Source organism: Rhagoletis zephyria, unplaced genomic scaffold, assembly GCF_001687245.7.
Source record: "Rhagoletis zephyria isolate East Lansing unplaced genomic scaffold, Rhagoletis_zephyria_1.1 Rzeph_scaffold_00292, whole genome shotgun sequence".
Taxonomy (NCBI): Eukaryota; Metazoa; Arthropoda; class Insecta; order Diptera; family Tephritidae; genus Rhagoletis; species Rhagoletis zephyria.
The window spans coordinates 212,616-237,207 of NW_016157376.1; the positions used below are offsets into that span (position 1 = coordinate 212,616).

Genomic DNA, 24,592 nt, shown 5'->3' on the forward strand with positions numbered 1-24,592 from the left:
CATGTTTACGCTAGCCCCCTTCACCTTAAGTATGTTTATGAAGTAGAGAATTTCACTTGTAGATGTCGCTGTGATCTAAGCGGGAACAGCTACTCGTTACTCGAGTTCCTTTTTCTCGAGTCCTGTTACCCACCTCGGATGTTAGGTTTCGCCTTCTGCGATAACCCAACACTCTGCCACTTTGGAAGAGAACTCCGAGCAATCAACAAGTAAGGTCCTCTAATCATCAATCTATTTTTAAAAACTTCTATTACAGCATTTTTAATATACACATATATATATATGCAATAAAGTGGCCGTTAGGCTCTTACATATATATATATACACATATACTAGTGAAAGTGAAGTGTTTCATTTAATTTTATTGAACGAATTTGTACATTTTAATTCAACCTCGAAGGACTTCAGGGATTCGGCACCTCCTCGACCCTCGTTTGCCGCGGAATTCAAGAGGAATTCCCGGCCCCCAATTTCACCCCGTCCCGAACAAATATATTTCACACAAAAAATGGGGATTTTGTTTTTGGCGATTTTGATTTTGGTGATTTTGATTTGGGGATTTAATTTGGGGATTTCAGGCCCAACCCGTCAAAAAGCTGTAAGCCTGTCTTCAATTTAATAAAAATTACGTAACGATTGAATACTATTTGTCAAAGATCTTTTGAAAAAGCTCGATCCATCGCTAGTTTTTTCCTACTGTTTTCTTCATGCCTCAAAACAACTCAAAAATAAAATAAAAAACGAATGCCGAAAAGTGTACTCGAGAGCATGGTGAAATAAATATAAGGTGATGTCACTTACATAACCTAACTTTTTCTGCATGCCAATTGCGGCGATGCATTTTGGGGTAGTAGAAAAAGGGGGAAAATATTAGGATTATTTTTACTACTTTATGGGTACTATTTCCAATAAATACATCAGTGGACCCCACACCGGTTAAATGAAGCTTGCATCAATAAAGTATTTTTTCTGTAAACCAGTGTAAATACAGTTTCATTTCTTCGCTCAAAAGAAATTATTATTACTTAATTTTTATTTTTTCGATCAAATATATTGATTTTAATAATTACTATTCAGTTATATTTTTCTACCTTAAAATTATTGTTTGTAAAACTTAAAGGCCTCACGGTCGTACCACACACATATGATGATGGTTAAAACTTAAAAAATAAGGACTATTTTCCGTCTTTCATTTATTCATATTAAAACAAATTAAATTATACCGTTATCTTGATTTAATTATTCTTAAATTCTACTAAAAATTACATATTAGCCCGGATGGAATTTTATTATTGTATTTATTCCTTAAGTTCTGTATATGCGTTCTTAGTTTTTAAATATCTTAACTTTAAAGGAAATTTTATTTCGACCTTTATTTTCGTTAACATTTTAAAATTACATTTAAATAATTATGCGTTTAAATTGTTAGACCAAAGTGCATTATCGTAGCCATCCCAGGCACTGCTCCAATAATCAGTTACCAAAAAATTACTTACAAAATCACAATTATTGGAAATTATTGCTTAAATTTTCCAATGAATTCGAAACGAAAAGTCAAAGCAAAAGCGAAACAAAGAAACAGTCACTACGTTTATACGTAAGCTAAATAAAAATGATCTGCAAATACCTAACTGCTTAAATTTCGAAATATTGAAGTTTCAAGCATTTCTGAAATGTACCGTTATATTAAAAGCGGCCTCAATTTTAGTCCGATTTCAAAAATTTTCAACGTTTTGTTTTTAAGTGGCAAGCACAATAACCATACCGAGTTTGGTACAAATTGGTAGAATGGTTGCCGAGATATATATATGTGATCATAAGTGGGCGGTGCCACGCCTATTTTCCAAATTTTTATCATAAATGTATTTCTTGGTAAAGAGTTGTTGCAAGCATCAATTTTGAATAAAGTAGCTTTAATGTTTACCGATTTATCGAAGATTTCGTATTTCTCTAAATTGCCGTTATATGGGATGTGGGCGTGGCTATTGTCCGATTTTAAATTTTTCGGCCATTTGGTATGCTGTAGCGAGGCTAACAACTGTGGCAAGTTTGGAAGAAATTGGTGCAGCGGTTACCAAGATATACACATGTAACCATACATGGGCGTGGCCACGCCTATTTTCCAAAAATTTATAATATTCTCATTTTTCGTCTAAAAACTATTGTAAATATCAATTTTGAGTGATTAATCTTCAATAGTTGCTAAAATATCGCAGTTTTCGTATTTCTGAAAATTACCGTTATATGGGAGGTAGGCGTGGTTATTGTCCGATTTTGCCCATTTTCAATACCATCCGTCCTACGCCCGAAAGAAGTGCGCGTAGAAAGTTTCGTTAAGATATCTCAATTTTTACTCGAGTTATCGTGTTCAAAGACGGACGGACGGACGGACGGACGAACAGACAGTCACCGCTTAATCGATTTCTCTTTTCATTCTGGTCTTTTATGTATACATTTATCTATATCTATCTCGATTCGTTTAGCCTGTTACAACCAACCGTTATGTGAACAAAGTTATAATACCCTTGTGCACAAGCGCGCTCGGGAATAAAAAGGCAATAAGATGACCATCGAAAAAGAAAATAAACCTAAGAATGGCGGCGTCTTGCGCTTATTTGCAAATAGTACCACTAATCAATACTTATATGCGTGATTTAGTTATTTGCAAGTAAAAAATTTACTCAGCGTTTATACCGCAAAGTTTACCATTTTGCAAATTGTTATTCGCAAATAATACGTGCGAATAAACGTAGTAAGTGATACCTACACATACTTTTTCACAAAATTGTCTGCTCCACTTTTGTTCCACTTTGCCCAAAAATGAAGTTGGAATGAATAGAGTAGGCATTACAGTAACGCTGGTATGCCGAAATTGCCAAAATTACAACAACCACCCCCTAAGTGACAACACCATATTATTATTTCACCATGACTCGAGAGTCAACAGCTTTCATCGGAGCTGAGTACCCAGATTTACTGAGTTGAATACCCTTTAATTTTAAAGCCCTCGGAAGATCCTTTGTAGGACTTTGAAACAGGACAATAATACTCTCTAACCGGCTTCGGCGGGAACGTCCTTAGAACAATTTACCGGATTTTTTTAATATTATTTTTAAGCTTATTATTTGATTGAAATTGAAAAAGCATCCAAACTTTAAGCAACTGAAAATTTAGCACAATTCGCTATCAAGAGCCAATCTGAAAGAACTAAGGGCAAATCCTAACTCATCGACCTAAATATGTTCTAGAAAAATGAATGAAATTTTCAGAAAAAGTTTTTTTTTGGGCTGGTCCATAAATATTTCACGAAAATTATCCAATGATAAGTGCAATTACTAATTTTTATCATACAAATCCCTAATTATGATTAAGTTTCATGTTTTATTTTATTACTGAGTAGAAAAACACATACAAAAATTTTGGCCGGTTTTACTATGCAAATACTTTGTGCGGCGTAAAACTGTAGCTTGAGTAACAACATCAACATGCACACCACAAATTGGAGGAGAAGCTCGGCCAAACACTTAGGAAAAGTGTGATCGCCAAAATACAAAAAAAAAAATAAATTCTTCCTGTTACCAGACCATTATTTTTATATATTTTTTTGATCACTGAATCAAAATCCGACGTCCATTCAACCCCATTACGTCAAGGTTTTTATGGCCTTTCATAGCCTTTTATTGGTTTTTCCGGGAGTGGGGTGACAGGGTTAAAAAAACCTTGACGTAAGGGGTTTGAATGGACGTCGGATTTTGATTCAGTAATCAAAAAAACATATAAAAATAATAGTCTGGTAACAGGAAGAATATATCTTTTTTTGTGGAGCTGTGTTATTAAAGGCTGCATATTTTTATAATTCGAAAGAAATATTATTTATTGCTATGCACAACCTTTTAAATGTTTCTGTTTTCAACCATCTAATGCTTGCTTTTAAATTCAATTTATTTCTCTGACGGTAAAAAGAGCTTCAAAAGTGACACAACTCAAAATTTGTTGTATTTGAAATTATGCACTTATTTGCCTTTTTTTATTTCATTTTCTTTTTTAAGCTTTGCGAAAACTGGCTTCCAATTTATTTCTCATATGCCTAAGCAATTTTCTATTTCATTTAGAAAAGTCCTCCAGTTACACTTAAAATTATGGCATACAAACTAAAAATAAGTCTATTAATTATAAAAAAAACTTTTTTAAAAAGCAAATAACGGTGTATGCATACCCACATTGTTTCAATTGATATATGCACAAATTGATGCACAACCGAAGTAAAGCATACATATTACCAAAATTGCATGTGAAAAATTAATTACTTTTAACGCATCAAGACTTTCAAAAATCAGTCGTTACAAGTTGTTGTAACTTGAGCATGTGTGGCTGGGTTGTAAGCGAGTCCTTTGCTACCACTATGTGTATTAGAATTCGCAGGTGACAATGGCAGACGATCAAAGCCATTAGTTACGGTGGCGTTTGAACCGGTCGATATAGGCTCAGTTGTAGTTCTGTTTTGTTGTGTGCGAACACTGAAAAATCGTAAAATTGTGATTTCACTGTTGCGCCGACTAGATGTTGGTGTTTTTGGATGATGTGGGTTGTGATCAGGATTGCCACTGACTAAAAAAATATTTACCATCCACCTGAGAAAAATCTACCAAATCTGGAAAATATTTACCAATACATTTTTTATAGTTATTTTAATAAAAACAATAGTTTTGTTGTTTTTTATTTATTTTAATTTAAACTGTTGTTTTTTATTTTTTTTAGTTATTTCAATAAGAATATAAATTGTTTTTAAGTATTTGAGTATTTGAGTCATATTATTGGCATATTCTCAGTTTCCTTCAACCAAAAGCGGAAGTGATGAAACTAAAGGCAACAACGAAACTTCATAATTTGAAAAACTTCAACTCGAGTTATTATAGACAAATACAGTGACTCAAAAAAGCACTTGGTGATTTTTTTTATTAATCACAAGGTTTTTCAAGTAAACATTTTTTTGTTGCTTTAACTAAATCCATAAAAATTAAGGATTCAAACTATATACATTTAGAAAAATTCAAAAAATTTCCTCCAAATTTCGAATTTTTTACTCTGAATTTTNATCACAAGGTTTTTCAAGTAAACATTTTTTTGTTGCTTTAACTAAATCCATAAAAATTAAGGATTCAAACTATATACATTTAGAAAAATTCAAAAAATTTCCTCCAAATTTCGAATTTTTTACTCTGAATTTTTAGAACAATTTAAGGTACCAAGTTTTGAAGCAAATAATGCTTAAGTATAGCTCACAATGTGTTTCCCGCTGATTTTTTTTTTTTAATTTTTTGCCGCCAGTCTTTTGTGTTTTTTTATTTAACAATTCAATGTCAATTTTTTCTTTATATGTATTTAAATAATCATTTAAAATATTTAGGCAATCAAAAGCTCCTCGGGATTCCAGTAAAATGAGTTTTGAATGGAGCACGATATGTTCGCCTTATATCAATATACATTTATACGTATGTAAGTATGTATATAAAAAGTATGCAAAGAAATTTATAATATAAAGATAACTACGTAAAAGAAATCGGGAACGAAAAGTTCAAAAAAAAACCTACCAAAATGAGAAAAAATTTACCTTTTTACCAACCGAAATTTTTTCTACCAATTTTGGTAACAATTTACCAAAGTGGCTACCCTGGTTGTGATGGCTAGACGTTGAAGGGGAATTAGTTGCACGAGTATCTCGCGAGCCACTTAGGGATGCAAATTTTGGGGAGTAACATCGATGTTTCGATGCATCGGACAAATGAACATCGATGCTAAAATACATCGCCAGAAAAACATCGATATATCGATGGTTTCCGATGTTTCCAAATTTGTTAGGTTGTAGTCACATTGAAAGGAAAATTTAATACTTTTCAATTTATACTCTCTGTAATTCAATTAGAAAAATACTGACATATGGATGTATTTCCCTGTATTTATTTACTATTCCTTTGCCCTTCCTATAAATATAATAAAAATGCATGCCGTCGTAAGTTCGCTGAGCCTAAAGTTCCAAGCCCCAATTTCGTTGAAATTTCAACGGGAACCCGGTCCTTTTTTTATGATTATGTACGCATTTTTAATATCGAAAGATAAGAGTATACACGGAATTTCTGAATTTTCCCCAAAAGAATAAGTAATAAAATTCATGGCCAGTCAAAAAATTTTAGGAGCATAATGAGTAAGTTGAATTCAAGTCTGAATCACACTAAAGTCGATGTTAAAACATCGCTGAAACTGGCATCGATGTATCGTCAATTTAGCGATTTTAGGAAATTGTAAACATCGATGGCAAACATCGAATTTTGAACCGATATTATCGATGTTTCAAAAATATCGATGCATCGTTTGCATCCCTAGAGCCACTTGACGTGCGTCGTCGTGGAGTGGATGTAACGCGCGGACTAGCCTCAGACTGTCGCAAATTATGTAGTCGTGACGACGATGAGGCTACTGGGGACACTGCACATTACGTGTCGACATTAATTTTTGTTTCCGTATTTTAGTTAACCAATCAACCTTTTCTTTGTACTTTCGTTTGGTTTTCAGCAAAGGCTCGAGCAGATTTTTGCAATAATTTGTTCAAAAACCTAAAGTAAAGTCTTCCTTGCCGATATGATAAGCATGTGCTACGAAATAGTTTTTAGCATTTTCTGACGAACGTGTAATTTTGAGTTGTGTCACTTTTGAGGATGGTGTGTGATATGTATGCTATTTAGTTTTTTCGTGAAAGTTAAAGTAAAGTTGCTCTGTCAAATGTCCACAGATATTTGGTTATAACTATAAATAATGATAATCAGCATAGCTGAGTGAACATATTCTCAAATCGATTTGCATTATATTGGACAATGCGGTTGATCATATAAATCAATTTAATGTACATACATATGTTCATACGATATATTAAATTTATAGAGCTTTACTTAAAAATGAATATGTAATGTATGCATGTATGTATTGTTCCACTGATTCAAGGCGAAAAATATGTAATGTAGAAAAATATATGTACATATGGACACAGGGCCGGATTTAAGCACAGGCTACATAGGCGCCAGCGTATGGGCCCGCCCCACAAAAAGGGCCGGCTCATTAAAAAATTAAAAAATTATAAAAAAGTGAAAAAATTATATATTTACAATTTTTAAAAACCGGAAGCACTGAAGGCGATTGAATCAAAGACATGTTAATTTATATTTCATTTTTTACCCTAATCGAAGGGGACTCACATTATAGTACAACGTAATTAAAGTAAGAAATAACTGATTTAGTTTAGTAAGCAAAGGAAAATGCGTTGTTTCGTCAAGTCGGCGGCAGGCAAACGGAGTACGCGTGCCACCGGCGGGTCCTTGAACTAATGGCGTTTTTTTTTCTAAAAAAAAAATGCATTTTCATTGCCCTCTCCTGAGCACTGAGAAGGCAACATTTTTAGATAGAAAAAAAAACGCCATAAGTCATTGTGATTACAAATTTGACGTGTTACTTTGGGTAACTTTTGTACTTGCTATGAGTATAAAGGCCCGACTATATACAACTTTGGCGTCGATTTGGTGTTCGCTCCTTTTGTCAACACAGTGAATTTGTCAACAATCAACATTTCAATAAGAAAAATATATGAGTAATAATAAGTACAAATAAAGAAAATATTAAAAACGGTGGCTGTGTTGTTAGAGAATTTAAGCGCACCTAAAATTTTGTGGCGTTAAGTACATGGCACAATAAGCAGGTGAATTAATATAACAGCTTTATCGCTTAATATTCTGTCCTTCGGCTATCTTATACAAAATTTGTAAGGAAACTTTTCAAATAAGATAATGTCAAATCAATATAACAGGGCAATTCTGGCAACTGTCTTTCAACTCACCACAGTCTTTCGAATAGAGTTGTTTCGATACGAATAACTGCAAGTAAATACTCGATACTTTCTTCCAGTACTGAGTACTTTTTGTACTCGAATCCTTCCCGCAAGTACTTAGGTGGGTGTCGAGTGCGCAGTTAAAGTATTACTTGCTTTTGTGGTTTTGGCAACACGTGAAGTTGGCTAATAAAGAAACTGTCGATTACTGCTTTCCCATACTAGTCAAACATTAAAATTTTGCAAGATTTACGGCTTCTCTTTCGGTAGGTTTTGACCGAAAGTACTCGAACAAACTTGTGGCTACTTTTTCGGTAAGTTTTTGTCGGAGAGTACTCAAACTGATCCTGTTTTTCTTCACATGATATAAGTATTTACAATGAGTTCGATATAAATAAGTATCGAGTACTTCTCTCCGATACATTTGTAGCATCGATACTTTTCTTCAATATTTTTAAAGAGTACAGGTATCGAGTACATGATGGTATCGGAACAACACTACTTTCGAAAGGCAAAAGCAGAGGTCGAAAATATCCCTCAACACTTTGAAAGTGTCCCAAAATAACCGTCCCTATTTAAGAGAAAAAATAACCCACAAAACAGAACAGGGGGTTTATTTTTTGTAGATGTGTGCTCCTCTCAGTGGGAAAGGGTTATTTGCATATCTTTTTCCGTTGCTGTTGGACATGGACACTTATGGCTGGAAGAGGAAAAATAAGTGTTAGAGCGCGGCCACCCACGAACGTGTACGCAGGGTACCGTAGAAGTGCGTAGAAACATATCAAATTTGCTGTTGATAGGGATAGAAAGAGATATAAGCAACGTCAACGTCATGGTCATGCGGTGGCAGGGTTGCGTNGGCTGGAAGAGGAAAAATAAGTGTTAGAGCGCGGCCACCCACGAACGTGTACGCAGGGTACCGTAGAAGTGCGTAGAAACATATCAAATTTGCTGTTGATAGGGATAGAAAGAGATATAAGCAACGTCAACGTCATGGTCATGCGGTGGCAGGGTTGCGTGCTTTTAAATCCTTATTGATTTAGAATCCGGTATCAATTAAGAAATATATTTGATTTGTGATTTGGTTTGTTGACCAAATAACAAATAAAATTTATTTGTGATTTGATTTGTCAACCAAATAAGAAATAAAAATGAAATAAAATTTCCTTTGTACTCCTACGCGTTTCGACGCATTTCGCGCCTCCTCAGGGAGTCTGTTTTTTATTAGAAGGACAAACAATAAACATGAAATACAATATTTTGAACTTTACATTTAATCAAAAAGTTGTTTATTGAAACTACCTTCTTTTTTGTATCATGGATTATACGATTCCAAAAAAGGATCGCCGTACTTATCAAAAGATTACTAGTACTCGAACTCATACGATGCCCGAATCACACATGCCCAAATCGCTAATTAATTTTTTAAGGGGAAAACTACACAGGCCTGTGCTAATTTTGATTATGTACTTGGATCTGAAATAACACATTTTCATGAATTTTTTAGCAGATTTGCGCTCCAATGCAACGAACATACTTATTTTAAACCATCTAACAAAATCTGTTATCAAGATAAAAAATCCCCATACACAAATATTGCAACTGATAAAACCTATAAATATCTGGCGAACAAAATGACATAGGGTAGGCAATAATTTTCACCTGTGGAGATGCGTCGTTAGCTAGTATTTCAGTGTTGTAAAGGGTAAAATATTATCGATTACGGCTAAAAGCCGCTTACACTGTTCAACTTTCACGTGCGATTAGATGAATCAAAAGTTTACGCCCTTTAAATACAATGATTGTGTACGATTAGGAAATAATAATATTCTGAACGAAATTTTTTGAAAATTTCATCACTGTTATAAAACTTGAAAAGGAGGAGAAGGAGGACATTTCGGCTCAAAAGGAGGACAAAATTTTTGAGGAGGACAAATCACGTTTGAGGAGGACAATCCTCCTCAAAGGAGGACGGTTGGTCAGCTTTTGCCACTTTCGGAACAATTCATGTAAATTCGGCACATTCGAAAATTACAGAAATTTTTCATAGTATGCCAATATACAACAAGCAATCATATATTACACTATAGATTCGAAAAATAAAATTAAAATCAATTAATAATTAAGATAAGGGCCATTGAATGAAATTAATGTATATATTATTCTGAAACAAGGCGCTTATTCCCAGCGATGTACAAGTCGTACAGATACAAATTATACATCAAATTAAAGTGCTCGATCTGTAACTTTGCACAAACTTTTCAGAATTGAGATTCATTGAACCATTTTCGAAATATTTGCGTCGAAAGATTTTAAAATTTTTACATTGAGTAAAGCATTGCTACGTTCATTTCGATAGGCAGCGTCTCAGCGGGACATACTGCTAGGCACTAATAGCGAACAAATCCGACGGAAGGGATTATTTAATAAGGGTGTAATTAATCAAAACCACTCGAAGGATCGATCAATTTCGCGTCCACAAAATAAGCACTGTATGATAGTTAATAAACAAATGGTCAATATGTTGTCCGGAGTAGAAATGGCGTCAATATGTTCTGTCGTTTCTGAATGTGATGCTAATCCACAACCTAAATATGTACATATGAAGGGTTAGTTAATAGTCTCGCCTAATAGTTAAAGAATTACAATAGGGGTATTCTATGGGTCTTGCATAGCCCTTGCACGGTGCACGGATTGCACGGTTTGCAAAGCTGTCCCATACGAAAACCGGTTTTAACCGTGGAATCCGTGCAATCTGTGCACCATGCAAGGGCTTTGCAAGACTCAGACAATACCCCTAATGTAATTGGTTGGATGCCGCAATGCAAATATGTACATATATAGGGTTAGTTAAAGGACTTTAAACATGTGATTCGAATTATACTATCCCATATAAATTAACAGCCCAGCGAATCAACACTTGCTTTTTGTATTTAAACGTCGCCAATCCAAAATTATTGTAGCGTTCGCAATAACGATAAATAAGTCTCAAGGTCAGACCCTAGCAAGAGGATTGCTTATCGCATGGCGTATTGAGAAGAGTATGATCTTGCTAAAATACCGAAGTTAAAGTTAACTACCAAAAGCAATGCATGTGGTTTTTAGAATGAAGAAATGTGCAAATTTTTTAGACCACGAGCACCCCGATTTTCAGGGATTATTACTAGTCAAAATTAATCAATGTAAGGAAGAATAGTCAAAACTGGTCAAAATGTCATACTGCTATTATTTTGCACATAGATATATGTGTGAGCATGTCCGAATAGCGGTATTGCAGTGTTTTCCCCCCCTTGGTAATTTGAACATTGTGATATTTTACTATAAATTTATATAAGCCTATAATAACCTTTCATCAACATTTTTTTTATTTTTTTATTTTTATAAAATTTTACATAACAATTTAATTATCATATAAACTTACAAACTGACGCAGCACTATCATCGGAGGCTTTCGGCTGGCATGTGGCATAAAATATTAGATACGTCGAAGCAGGTCGGAATCTTTTAGGTATTTGTATATCCTTGTTATGTTATCATCTGTGGGATCTTTTAACAACTGAATAGGATCCGCATTTTTAAAGTAATGATGTCTCTGGGATTGGAGTGCGGAGCAGGATGACAAAAGATGGTTCACGCTGAGTGGAAGGTTACAAAACAGGCATCCCCTGGCTTCAGCGCCTTGAAGTAGATGCGAATGGGTGATAATTGTATGACCAAGATGAAGTCGAGTATATGGCGTAATATATTTTTTCGGCATAGAGGTAGTAAATTTCGGCTTAGAGCGACTATGATTTATTTCGGAGTAATGATGGCTATATCGTCTCCAGTCTGCTAATCATTTGCTTTGCCTTTTATGTTTTATTAGCCGATAAATGTCGTTTTTAGGTGTAGCGGCCATATCTTTTGCAATTTTGTCAGCATGCATATCTATTACCCTGTATTTTTGAGTGCCCAGGCGCCCACATTATTTTAATTTTTTGGGGTTGAGTAATGAGTATGTCTCGGATGCTGTCGATAATATAATTTGTTTTTCTACTTTCTTTTAATGCGGCAATGCATGACATAATATCAGAGCAGATTACGAACTTTCCTCACGTTTTCATAGTATAAAGAATAGCGTTGAATATTGCTGTTTTCTGCAGTGAAAATTGAGAAGACCGAAAATAGAAGTCCTTGGGATAGTACGCCCCCTTGCTCTGTAACAACGGCATACGAGGTCTGAGATGTTTTCGAACCATCGGTAAAGATCAGTTTCCAACCATTGGACTTGTACCTTTCTGACACTTCTAAGAAGTTAGATAAGTAAGCGCCACTTTCCGAAGATGAACTAGTTCATTTATGAAAGATGTCTCCTTAAGTAACCACGGCGGGTGTAATATTTTACGTCTATGGTATTTTAACAGTGGCAGGTCATTATCCTTAGCAAATTTAACGCATAGATGAATGGTTGATGGCACCTTAGGTTGACGTTTACGCGAAAGGACCAGCTGCACGTCCTTATAGAGAATAGCATTCGAAGATAGTAAAACTTTGGCTTAGGTTTTATGTACTCCATATTCAACTTCATCAATTATGGATGTTAGGCCAGATTCCGCATACAGATTTTTCAATGGGGTTGTTGGAAACGCGCGTAGTGACCTACGTATTGCCGTATGATAAGGGGATACTAGCAATTTAAGTTTACTCTTAGCGTGATGTCCATAGATTTCCAACCCGTATCGTATTGTTGATAAAATAAGAGCCTTGGTTATACTGACCAGCAATGCCGAACCGATAAATGAGCGTTTAGCCGAAAGGTATTTAACAATGCCTAATTTTGCGCTTATTCTACATCTTGTGTACTGACAATGTTGCACAAAAGAGTACCTAGAGTTTAGTATTATACCTAAAAACTTAAAAGTATTTGTACAATCTATTGTTACATTTGAGAAAGTTAAAGTTGGAATATTACAGTTTCTCTTTCTACATATATGCAATAATTTCGACTTACTATGGGATATTGAAGCGCCTGAAGATTGGGACCAGGTCGATATATGGGAAATGATTTCTGTAAAGGTTCTCAAAACGGCTGTTTGGTTAGAATTTTTAGAGTATACCAGCACATCATCAGCGTAAAGCTGCTGATCTACAGTCGTGAATTCAGATAGTAGTAAGCTTAATCCATCAAACGCTATAATAAAAAGAATGACTGATAGGGGAGAGCCCTTAGGAGTTCCATTATCCAGCGGAAGATTGGAAGAACGGGTTGAGGAGATAAGGACGCTTATTTTTCGATGGGATAAAAAGGATTTTATGAAATTGAAAATATTTTTACCCACCTTCCATTTTTTGAGCTCCCGTCATACAACGTGAATACCTATCCGATCAAAAGCTTTTAGGAAGTCGAGGGACATAAGGGAAATTTGGTTTTTGTTAGATAAAGCATTAGAAATGTATTCGTCGAGATGCAACAATGAGTCCATGGTGCCCTGTCCCCTTTTGAAGGCGACTTGATTATGATGGATTAGGTCGTTTTTGCAAGCGTACCAAGAAAGTCTGGTAGCAATTATTTTTTCAAAATTATATACTGTAATAATACTGTACGACATTTTCACTTTTTTTCTGGGAACTGATGAAACCATTTTTTTCTGANACTAGCAATTTAAGTTTACTCTTAGCGTGATGTCCATAGATTTCCAACCCGTATCGTATTGTTGATAAAATAAGAGCCTTGGTTATACTGACCAGCAATGCCGAACCGATAAATGAGCGTTTAGCCGAAAGGTATTTAACAATGCCTAATTTTGCGCTTATTCTACATCTTGTGTACTGACAATGTTGCACAAAAGAGTACCTAGAGTTTAGTATTATACCTAAAAACTTAAAAGTATTTGTACAATCTATTGTTACATTTGAGAAAGTTAAAGTTGGAATATTACAGTTTCTCTTTCTACATATATGCAATAATTTCGACTTACTATGGGATATTGAAGCGCCTGAAGATTGGGACCAGGTCGATATATGGGAAATGATTTCTGTAAAGGTTCTCAAAACGGCTGTTTGGTTAGAATTTTTAGAGTATACCAGCACATCATCAGCGTAAAGCTGCTGATCTACAGTCGTGAATTCAGATAGTAGTAAGCTTAATCCATCAAACGCTATAATAAAAAGAATGACTGATAGGGGAGAGCCCTTAGGAGTTCCATTATCCAGCGGAAGATTGGAAGAACGGGTTGAGGAGATAAGGACGCTTATTTTTCGATGGGATAAAAAGGATTTTATGAAATTGAAAATATTTTTACCCACCTTCCATTTTTTGAGCTCCCGTCATACAACGTGAATACCTATCCGATCAAAAGCTTTTAGGAAGTCGAGGGACATAAGGGAAATTTGGTTTTTGTTAGATAAAGCATTAGAAATGTATTCGTCGAGATGCAACAATGAGTCCATGGTGCCCTGTCCCCTTTTGAAGGCGACTTGATTATGATGGATTAGGTCGTTTTTGCAAGCGTACCAAGAAAGTCTGGTAGCAATTATTTTTTCAAAATTATATACTGTAATAATACTGTACGACATTTTCACTTTTTTTCTGGGAACTGATGAAACCATTTTTTTCTGAAAGTCTGCATTATATATAGAAAAGTAGTTTCTCAAATTTCTCAGGTTGGCGATTTTAAGCGCTTTTTTTAATATGAAGTTGGTGGTCGCAGTGCAGCATATTAATACATACAAAAGACCTTTTTGTGGACTTGGGGTCCAAAGAATCTCAGTTTCAAATTTATTTTTAGCAAAAGCTGCCCGTCTCCACAGGCAAAAGTTTTTGCTTACCAACTGTCATTTTTATTGCCTGATAAAAATTTTATCAGAGGCAATATTTATGCGTGGGCCTTTTGTATCTTGATAAAAGCATTTATAAGGTGGTTTCCAACAAGTACTTTTGCGGATTTAATCACTTAAAAAATTAAAAAAAAAAATGCTATTTCACATCCAAGTACATAAAAACAAATATTTTAATAGAAAACAGCTAAATTTTTGCTTTTGTATTAAAATATCAATAATTATGACGCCTTGAAGTTTTCGCGCAAATGAAAATGTAGCTGTCAAACTACAAAATTGCTGACAATATTTATCAAGACAAAAGCTCTGATAATTATTGCTTGCCAAGAGCAATATGAGGTCTCCATGGGCAAAATTTTGCCGATAGCATTATCAAGATAAAAAGTTTTGCCTGTGGAGACAGCGAGCTAGAGTGCGCTTTAATGTAAAAACCATGGAACAACGGAAGAAGAAAAAGTGCAATATTTCTAAAAAATGTTTATAATCAATGCTTCTTCGTGTTTATTTGCAACATAGTTGTAGGGTTTGTATTTGTGTTATTACCTTTTATTGTACTGTGTTCATTTCAACTTTGTAATTTTGGAAATTTTAGATTTATGTGATTTTTGTGGCTCGTCAATCAAACAGAAAATTTTCATTATTATACAAACTTTTCTCGAATTACTAACAACATACAAATAAATTAAGTTTTGTTAACTTTTAATAAAAATATTTAAAAAAAATATCTTTGGAATCAACTACATTTTTGGCGATCCTGCCAGGAGAACCAACACGTGCAACCATTAAATGATCGTTGCGGACTTTGATATCTCAATTCACAAATCAGACGCGCTGGTACACCATTTATGAGTGGTGGTCAACAGGGCGAGCACGAAAACGCGTAATTGCCGCACTTTACTTCGCTGCTCGAGGAACAACATAAACGTTAAAAAATTGCATAAACAGCAACTAAAGAAGCTACCGACAAAAAACCAGCTAGTCAAGAACTGTTACGGCTCGAAAAAGTTCTATTCACCGCCTTATTTCTCGACACCCGTTGTTATTGAAACTTGTCTGGAAGCAGAGTTACAAGCCACCAGCGCAAGCACCAAATCGGGCATAACTGCAAATGGCACAAGCGTTGCTGAAGTTGGCGCAAGTAGCGCAGGCGTTGGTGCAATTTCTACTCCACGCCCACCAGTCGGCGTAGGTGCGTGGACTGCAGCAAAAGTATGAGTTAACAGTAAGGGAACCTGGTATGACTTGGATGAATCATTGCTGAACAAAATCGAACCACTCGAAGTTAAGATAAAAAGCCGGCAGTAAAAGTTTTGATTTTACTGCTTTCAATTGCATTGGCGTGCCAGCCGCGGAAATTATCGCCAGTCCCAGTATTGTATTGGGTTAACAGGCGTCCCAACTTCAACCAGTATTACGAAACAGCAGCATTAGCATAAGCTGTAACATCAGCAGCAACAACAATAACAGCAGCATCAGCATCAGCTGCAACATCTACAGCAAAAACCACCACTAGGTTCAATCTTCAAGCGACAAGAAGAGCATCACAGTAAGCATCAGAAAGTTATAATAGAAGTATTGGTTTTCAAAGCACCATCGGTCCGCAGAAGCATCCAGTTTTCAAACCTCCATCAATCAAATCATTTCGATAGATAAGTTGACGTAAATGTAGTTTAGTTGTGTTAGATCTTACACTTTACAATTATTAAATAACTAACAGTTTATAAAAATTGTAAACACTCCTTTTAGAGATTATTTGTGTGAAGTTATCATAATGTTTCGTTCACCCCCACATGATACACACACATCTACATGGACTAATAATTTAAATGACTCGCTTATAGATTTGCAAAACAACTATTTTCAAGAGGAGTTGGCAAATCCTTATGCTAGTCAAAATAATAATGAGGTGTATGCAACCTCAGTCAAGCTTCCACAATTTTGGACAAGTTGTCCAGAAGCTTGGTTTGTACATACAGAAATGCAATTTAACATGAAAACAAGTAAGAAAGTCTAAGTTCGGGCGGAGCCGAACATTAAATACCCGGCGCAAGTATTAAATATATGTTTTTTCACCCTTCCGATACCTTCCGCTAGATGGTAAGCCGAGGTGTATCAATTTTGAGTAAATTAGCGTCCTTCAATTTCGAAATATTATATAATATATGTGATCATAAGTGGGCAGTGCCACGCCCATTTTCCAAAATTTTACCATAAACGTATTTCTTGGTAAAGAATTGTTGCAAGCATCAATTTTGAATAAATTAGCTTCAATATTTAATGATTTATCGAAGATTTTGTATTTCTCTAAATTACCGTTATATGGGATGTGGGCGTGGTTATTGTCCGATTTTAAAAAGTTTCGGCGGTTTTTTATGCTGTACCAAGGCCAACAACTGTGCCAAGTTTGGAAGAAATTGGTGCAGCGGTTACCAAGATATACACATGTAACCATAAGTGGGCGTGGCTACGCCCATTTTCCAAAAATTTATAATATTCTTATTTTTCGTCTAAAAATTATTGTAAATATCAATTTTGAGTGAATTATCTTCAGTAGTTACTAAAATATCGCAGTTTTCGTATTTCTGGAAATTACCGTTATATGGGAAGTGGGCGTGGTTAAAGTCCGATTTCGCCCATTTTCAATACCAACCTACCTTGGATTAAGGGAAACCTACATACCAAATTTCGTTGAGATATCTCAATTTTTGCTCGAGTTATCGTGTACACGGACAGACGGACAGACGGACAGACGGACAGACGGACGGACAGACAGACATGGCTTAATCGATTTCTTTTTTCATCCTGATCATTTATGTATACATTTGTCTATATCTATCTCGATTCGTTTTGGCTGTTACAAACAACCGTTATGTGAACAAAATTAATATACCCTTGTGCACAAGTGCGCTCGGGTATAAAAACATTACACAAGATACTAAAAATATGAACACACAATCACAGCGCTTCGCAAGAAGTAATAGTTACAATATTAGATTTCATTCAAAATCCTCCGCATAACAACAAGTTTTCAGAATTAAAGAAAGTCTTAACTGAAAGGCATTCTTTAAGCGAAAATAAGAAATTAGATAAAATTTTGTCAGATTCAGAGAGGGGTGATCGTAAACCCTCTGAATTTTATCGGTCGCTGATGTTGCTTGCAGGTTCCAATTTTAGTCAAGATATTTTAAAGAAACTTTGGCTGAGAAAATTGCCAAAAAATCTTAGTGTGATATTAGCTAGTTCAAGTACCAATGATATAAATGAATTGGTGAAACTAGCTGATAATATTTGGGAAGTGATTAATAAAACCGAAATATCAGCTATGAATAGTAGGCTGGGTCGATTTTGTATGGGGGAAAATAAAAGTCGTTTGACCGCATGGTAATAGTAATATTATATTGTCTTAGGTCTTAGTTAATTCTTATTGGCCACGAAAGATTAATTTAATACTTATCTTTAGCCCGCGCAATTGCATCAAAGTATACGAATTTTGAAAATGAAACTTTGGCTGGTAATATCTATGGAATGCGTTAATTTTTATAAATAGGACGATATATCAAATTAAGGGTTATTAAATTTAGTACCTCACGTTCATTTATCATTTTTCAATAAGTCTTAAATTTTTAAGATATTAAGATAAAACTTACAAAAACTATAATTTTCCCTTATAGATTTTCAATTCTTCATTACTTCAGCAACCAAGTGAAAAATAAAAAAAAGTGAATAGTTTTCAAAATTCTAAATCACAAGACACAATTATTGAGAATTTAGTTAAAACGACGAATCTTATGTGCGAAAATTTTCAAAAACTTTCCTTTGAATTAAATTCTATTAAGCAACAAATTAATCAAAATTCTAGATATAGATCATATAATAGGAATTGTTTTAGAAGTCCATAAAGAGGTAGATCAAAATCTCGTGATAGTCAAAATTGATTGTGTAGATACCATTACAAATTTGGTGGTAAGGCTCAGAAATATCAACAGCCTTGTGCTTTTTCTAAAAACAAAAATTCGTTAAACTAGAGTCATCCGTTGTTGTGGCGGCAAACAATGGAAATTTAGATATTACCACACGTCGCCTATTTATTTTTGATAAAACAAACAAACTAAATTTTTTGATTGATAGTGGAGCAGAAATTTCTATACTTCCGGTAAAAAAATTCCCTCATACAAAACGTTCTTCAGATATAATACTTACTGCAGCCAATGGTTCAACGATTTCAACGTACGGTAAAAAGATTTGAAATATAAATTTAAGTTTAAGACGTGAGTTCCCATTTACGTTTCTCATAGCTGATATTGCGAAACCTATTATTGGTGCAGATTTTCTTTGCAAATACGGTCTCTTAATTGACATGAAATGCAAACGTTTAGTTGATCCAGTAACAAGTCTTTCGGTTAACACAGTTTCATGTGTTTGTAACATTTCGCTTCCAAAAATTTTCGTAGTAGAGAACAAGTATACAAGATTGTTGAAGGAGTTTCCTTCTTTGATCGCTGAACCAGATTATTCGAAACCGGTTAAACATTCTACGGTTCACAGACTTTTTACTGAAGGAAATCTGCCATTCTCTAAGCCAAGGCGCTTGGATCCGATTAAATTTAAAGTAGCCAAAACTGAATTCGATTTTTTAGTGAGGACAGGGATTTGTAGACCTTCAAATTCTTGTGTAGCATCTCCACTGCATCTTGTACCTAAAAAAGAACTGAATGACTGGCGTCCTTGTGGTGATTTTCGGAGACTTAATGTTGTGACTGTACCGTAATGTGATCCTTTACCTCATATTCAAGATTTTAACATGAATCTCAGAAATAAGTATATATTTTCGAAATTAGATTTGGTAAGGGCCTACCACCAAATTCCAATGGCAGAAGAGGATATCTATAAAACTGCAATAACGACACCTTTCGGTATGTTTGAATTTATACGAATGCCTTTCGGACTAAGAAATTCAGCGCAAACTTTTCAAAGATTTATTAATGAAGTAGTTAGTGGTTTAGATTTTGTTTTTACATATATTGATGATCTATTGGTTGCAAGTGAAAATGAAGAACAGCATTTTAAAGATCTCCGTATACTTTTCCAACGCCTAACAGAGTACGGGTTAAATATCAAACCAAGTAAATGTACTTTCGGTGTTACAAATGTTGATTTTTTAGGACATAATATTTCTGGGGCAGGAATTAGACCCTCTGATGAAAAAGTGATAGCTATTCGTAGTTTTGAACGTCCTAAATCTATTAAACAGGCGCAGAAATTTATAGGCATGGTTAATTATTACCATCGATATGTACCAAAATTAGCTGAGTTTACGGCAGTTATCTACGATTTAATCAATCGAACAACTAAGAAACGTGACAAGTCCTTAATTTGGGATGACACAACAAATAAAGCCTTTGAATGTATTAAAGAAAAGTTTGCGTCTACGATATTGTTAAATCATTTTAACAAAGATGCCAAACTCTCTTTAAATGTGGATGCATCTAATACGGCAATTGGTGGTGTCATACATCAAACGTTTGATAACAAATCAGAGCCACTAGCTTTTTTTCTAAGAAACTTTCTCCATCCGAGGTTAAGTACAGTGCATTTGACAGGGACTTGCTAGCTATTTACAGTTTTTACAGATCACAAGCCTTTGATATATGCTTTGAGTTCAAAAACCGAACGTAGTCCGAGACAAACTAGACATATGGAATTCATTGCACAATTTACTAATGACATACGATATATTAAAGGACAGGAGAACATTATAGCTGACACATTATCTCGAGCTTTCGAAGTTGATGCAATTAAGTGTACAGAACTGAATTTCAAAGTTTTACAAAATGAACAAGAACAGGACGAGGAACTAAACACATTTAAATCTGGAGACACATCACATAACCTTAAATTAATTCAAATTCCACCTTTAAATTTTAATATTTGGTGTGAAATGACAAGTGAGAATCCTAGGCCATTTGTTCCAAATTGTTTACGCAAGACAGTGTTTAATATGTTACATGGCATTACACATCCTAGTACAAAAGCTACACGTCGTCTAATTATTAAAAAGTACTATTGGCCAAAAATGCACAAAGAAATTAATATTTGGTCAAAAGAATGTATAAATTGTCAAAAATCGAAGGTTAATCGTCACACTAAATCTCCAGTAATTAAAATTCCGATTCTCAAAAGTAGATTTGATCATATTCATTTAGATATTGGTGGACCTCTTCCTGTATCGAAAGGACTACGTTACATTTTTACAATAGTTGACAGGTTCACGCGTTGGCCCGAGGCATATGCATTAAAGGACATTTCAGCGGCAGTGGTTGCAAATAAATTTTTTAGAGAATATGTTTCACGTTTTGGGGTACCGTTAAAAATCACTACAGATCAGGGTACTCAGTTTATGTCAAAATTGTTTTCGGAACTAACAAAATTGCTTGGTAGTCATCACGTTACAACTTCTGCGTATCATCCTCAAGGGAATGGTATGGTAGAACGGTTTCACAGGCAGTTAAAAGCTACGATAATGGCTAGAAATGGAATCAACAATTGGTATGATGAGCTGCCGATAATACTTCTTGGTTTACGATCGATGTATAAAGAAAGTATTTCAGCCACATCATCTGAGATGGTTTTTGGGCAAAATTTACGCCTACCCGGTGAACTTGTTGTTCCATCTGAAGAAAAATTTTCCCCAATTGAAGTTTTAGGCAATTTACGGGAACATTTTAAAAATGTTAAATCAAATTTAAGGCATAATCAAAATTCTGATACTGGTGTATATATACCAAAGGATTTGGAGACTTGTAAATTTGTTTTTATGCGTGTTATTAATAAAAGATCATTGCAACAACCATACGAAGGACCTTATAAGGTTGTTGAAAAAAACAAAAAAATATTTCAAACTTGAAGTAGATAATGAGGTTAAAACAATTCCGATAGACAGACTAAAACCTGCAATCATTGAAACAGAAGTAATACCAGAAACAAACACTAATACAATGAATAACACAACATCAAATAAGAAACGAGTTACTTTTAATTTATATAATATTAATTCTCTAGAAGGGGGAGTATTGTAGGGTTTGTATTTGTGTTATTACCTTTTATTGTACTGTGTTCATTTCAACTTTGTAATTTTGGAAATTTTAGATTTATGTGATTTTTGTGGTTCGTCAATCAAACAGAAAATTTTCATTATTATACAAACTTTTCTCGAATTGCTAACAACATACAAATAAATTAAGTTTTGTTAACTTTTAATAAAAATATTAAAAAAAAATATCTTTGGAATCAACTAGAATAGTGCACCCAGCAGCTGCGACATTTTTGGTAAAAAATAACCTGAAGATTCAGATTCTTCGTGCCCGAAAACCGCCAGAAAGGTCTTCTGGTGGTATAAGTATTTGCATTTTAATCACTTTTTATGATATTTATCAGTGTGCTTTAGAAATACTATTTCTCAAAATACATTTTTCTTAAAACGCTTTTAAATAAAACAATTTTAATTTTGTGGTACTTTCATCTCCTTTTCGGCACTATGATTGCAGTACTTTATGCACATTCTGAAATTTTTGAAACTCCATCCCTGAATCTGCGGCTTTTTAAATACATACATATATATAATGGAATAGTACAAAGATCACAATAGCTCTGATCCAATACTTTTCGTGTAAAATCCTGTAAAAATGTGAAACAGCAAAATTACTCTCTGAAGTGAGAGTAAAAAGTGAGTAACAACAAAAAGTTCGGGAACAAAAAAAGCATTTTTCCTGTAAATACGTCAACCAGTGATCGCTTGACACTTTTCATGATTTTACCAGAAGATAAAGTTCGGGTAAAATCTTGCAACTTCATTCTCTACACCACTCTCCAAAAATCGCTCTAATTTACAGGATTTTGGAGGAATTTGGAGTACGGGATAATTTTTCCTGTAACTTCCTGCAAGTTCATGTAAAACCTGTAAGTTCATGGAGTACTGGATCAGAGCTTATGTGTTTTTTCTTACATACTACGTTTAAGGTGCGTATTCACTTAACCCGTCGGTGCAAAGTTAGCGCTTACCTGCCCAGAATTTTACTAACACATCCGTTGGACACCTGCAGGATGCGCGATATATCACAGGGACGCGCACCGGAATGCGCTAATTCGACGATTTTCTGGCGCGTAGAATCCGGCAGCGGTCGGCCATTGACATACACGCCACCAAGTTGATTGATGCCGCTGTGTCCAGCCGTCGAGCAACCGAAAAGCGCACTCTGGCTGACCGACGTCGCGTGGCCATGCATGAGGTGCTCTGTAGTTAGCATCATCATCGAAAGTTTTTTGTTTGTTTATGTTTTTGATTTGTAAAATATTAATTATATATAGCGTGAGTTAAGAGATCCAGAATTGTGAACTGAAAATCCGGCAGCGTGTATTAATGCAGAATTCGTTAGATTTTTTAAATTATTTTTTATTATTTTGTAGATATATATATTTTGTATATATTTTTTAACCAACAAATTTTGCTCTCAAAAATATGTGCATATTTTGAGATCGATTTAGTTGGTTTTCACAGGGTTTTTGGTTTGCCCAAACAGCATATTCATTTCACATATTTAAAACACATACACAGCTATACAGATATTTTTAATTTTTTTTTTGCAATTGACATATATCATTATTTGATTATCACATACAACGTACTCACTCACAATCACGTGACGATAATTTCGTCAGAGTTTCAATTGCATATTTGATTCGTAAACATTTCCAAATTCGTTTTAGTTTCGGATTTTGTTATTGTTATTGTTGTAATTTTTATTATTTGCAAATTAGATTTAGTGGATTGTAAATATCGGCGCGGTGCTGACGGCTTCGACATAGCAGCGTGCTACATAGCACAACACCGTCGCATTTTGAATTGGCGCGCAATAATTACAACAAATTGTGATTTTCCGTAAATTTCGTTGGCTAAGTATTTTTCTGCAGTCGTTTATTTATTTTCTAATTGAAACTTTGGTTTCTGTTATATGCAGCGGTGGGTTTTTTATGTTTAGTTTATATGTACCTTTATTTTTCCTTTTCCCTGCCAGAGCTTGCATCTCGATGTCATATGTAGTATATGTGTTTCAGGTTTCAGCCTTGAACTTTTTTGCTATTTTAAACACTAAAATATCGCAATTTATATATTCGTTTTCCTACGATTTGTTTGACCCGATCGTCGCGGACTTTTCGCATATGAGTATTTCCATGCCGGCACGTTTAATTAATTAGCGCGTTGGAGCTTTTAAATATTAATTCTTTTTCACTACTTTTTAAGTGTGAAATTTTAGAGATTTTAGGCAATTAGATACGTCTGACCATTGGCACATACACAGACGAACACCTGTAGCCAGGCATATGATATTTATTGCATAAGCGCGCAGAGACACCGATAAAGAAAAACTTTTGAAAAAAGTATAAGTTCGGGACTTTTTCACAGCTTGGTGAATTTTGATTTTGGTTATTTGACTTGGTTTGGTTTGACTTCCCTTGGCGGGCCGATTGACTTGGGATAACGCGTTGCTGGCTCCCAAGCGATACAGCGCACTTAGCGAAGCGAAACGGTAATGAGCTCTCAAGCGAAAAAATACACCAACAAACCAACAAAAACGAGTGTATATAAACGACCAAGCCGATGACGACTATGTCGTTGTCGAAGCGCACGAGCTGGTGTGTGTTGTGCTTGCATAAATGCAGAACCGTGGCAGAGGTACGATAGTCAACAAACAAAACATAAACGCGCATACATTCATATGTATTATATATATATATATATATACATACATATGTATTCACAATAAGCATTTTTGCTTTAGCGTGTCTTCGACCGGGCTAAGAGAAGTCAGTGGAATGGCCGCAACAGCGCGTTCTAAAATTGTAAGG

General features: G+C 34.7%; 1 protein-coding gene across 1 annotated transcript in view; it reads right to left on the reverse strand.

Moving 5' to 3' along the window:
- Positions 1-24,366, reverse strand: part of LOC108358752 (uncharacterized) — a 181,723-nt gene extending 157,357 nt beyond the window's left edge. Inside the window, exon 1 of the mRNA XM_017610225.1 lies at positions 22,748-24,366. Within this exon, the coding sequence (XP_017465714.1) occupies positions 22,748-22,998 (251 nt within the window). The 5' untranslated portion in view covers positions 22,999-24,366. The remainder of the gene's footprint in view (positions 1-22,747) is intronic.
- Positions 24,367-24,592: the final 226 nt, after the last annotated feature.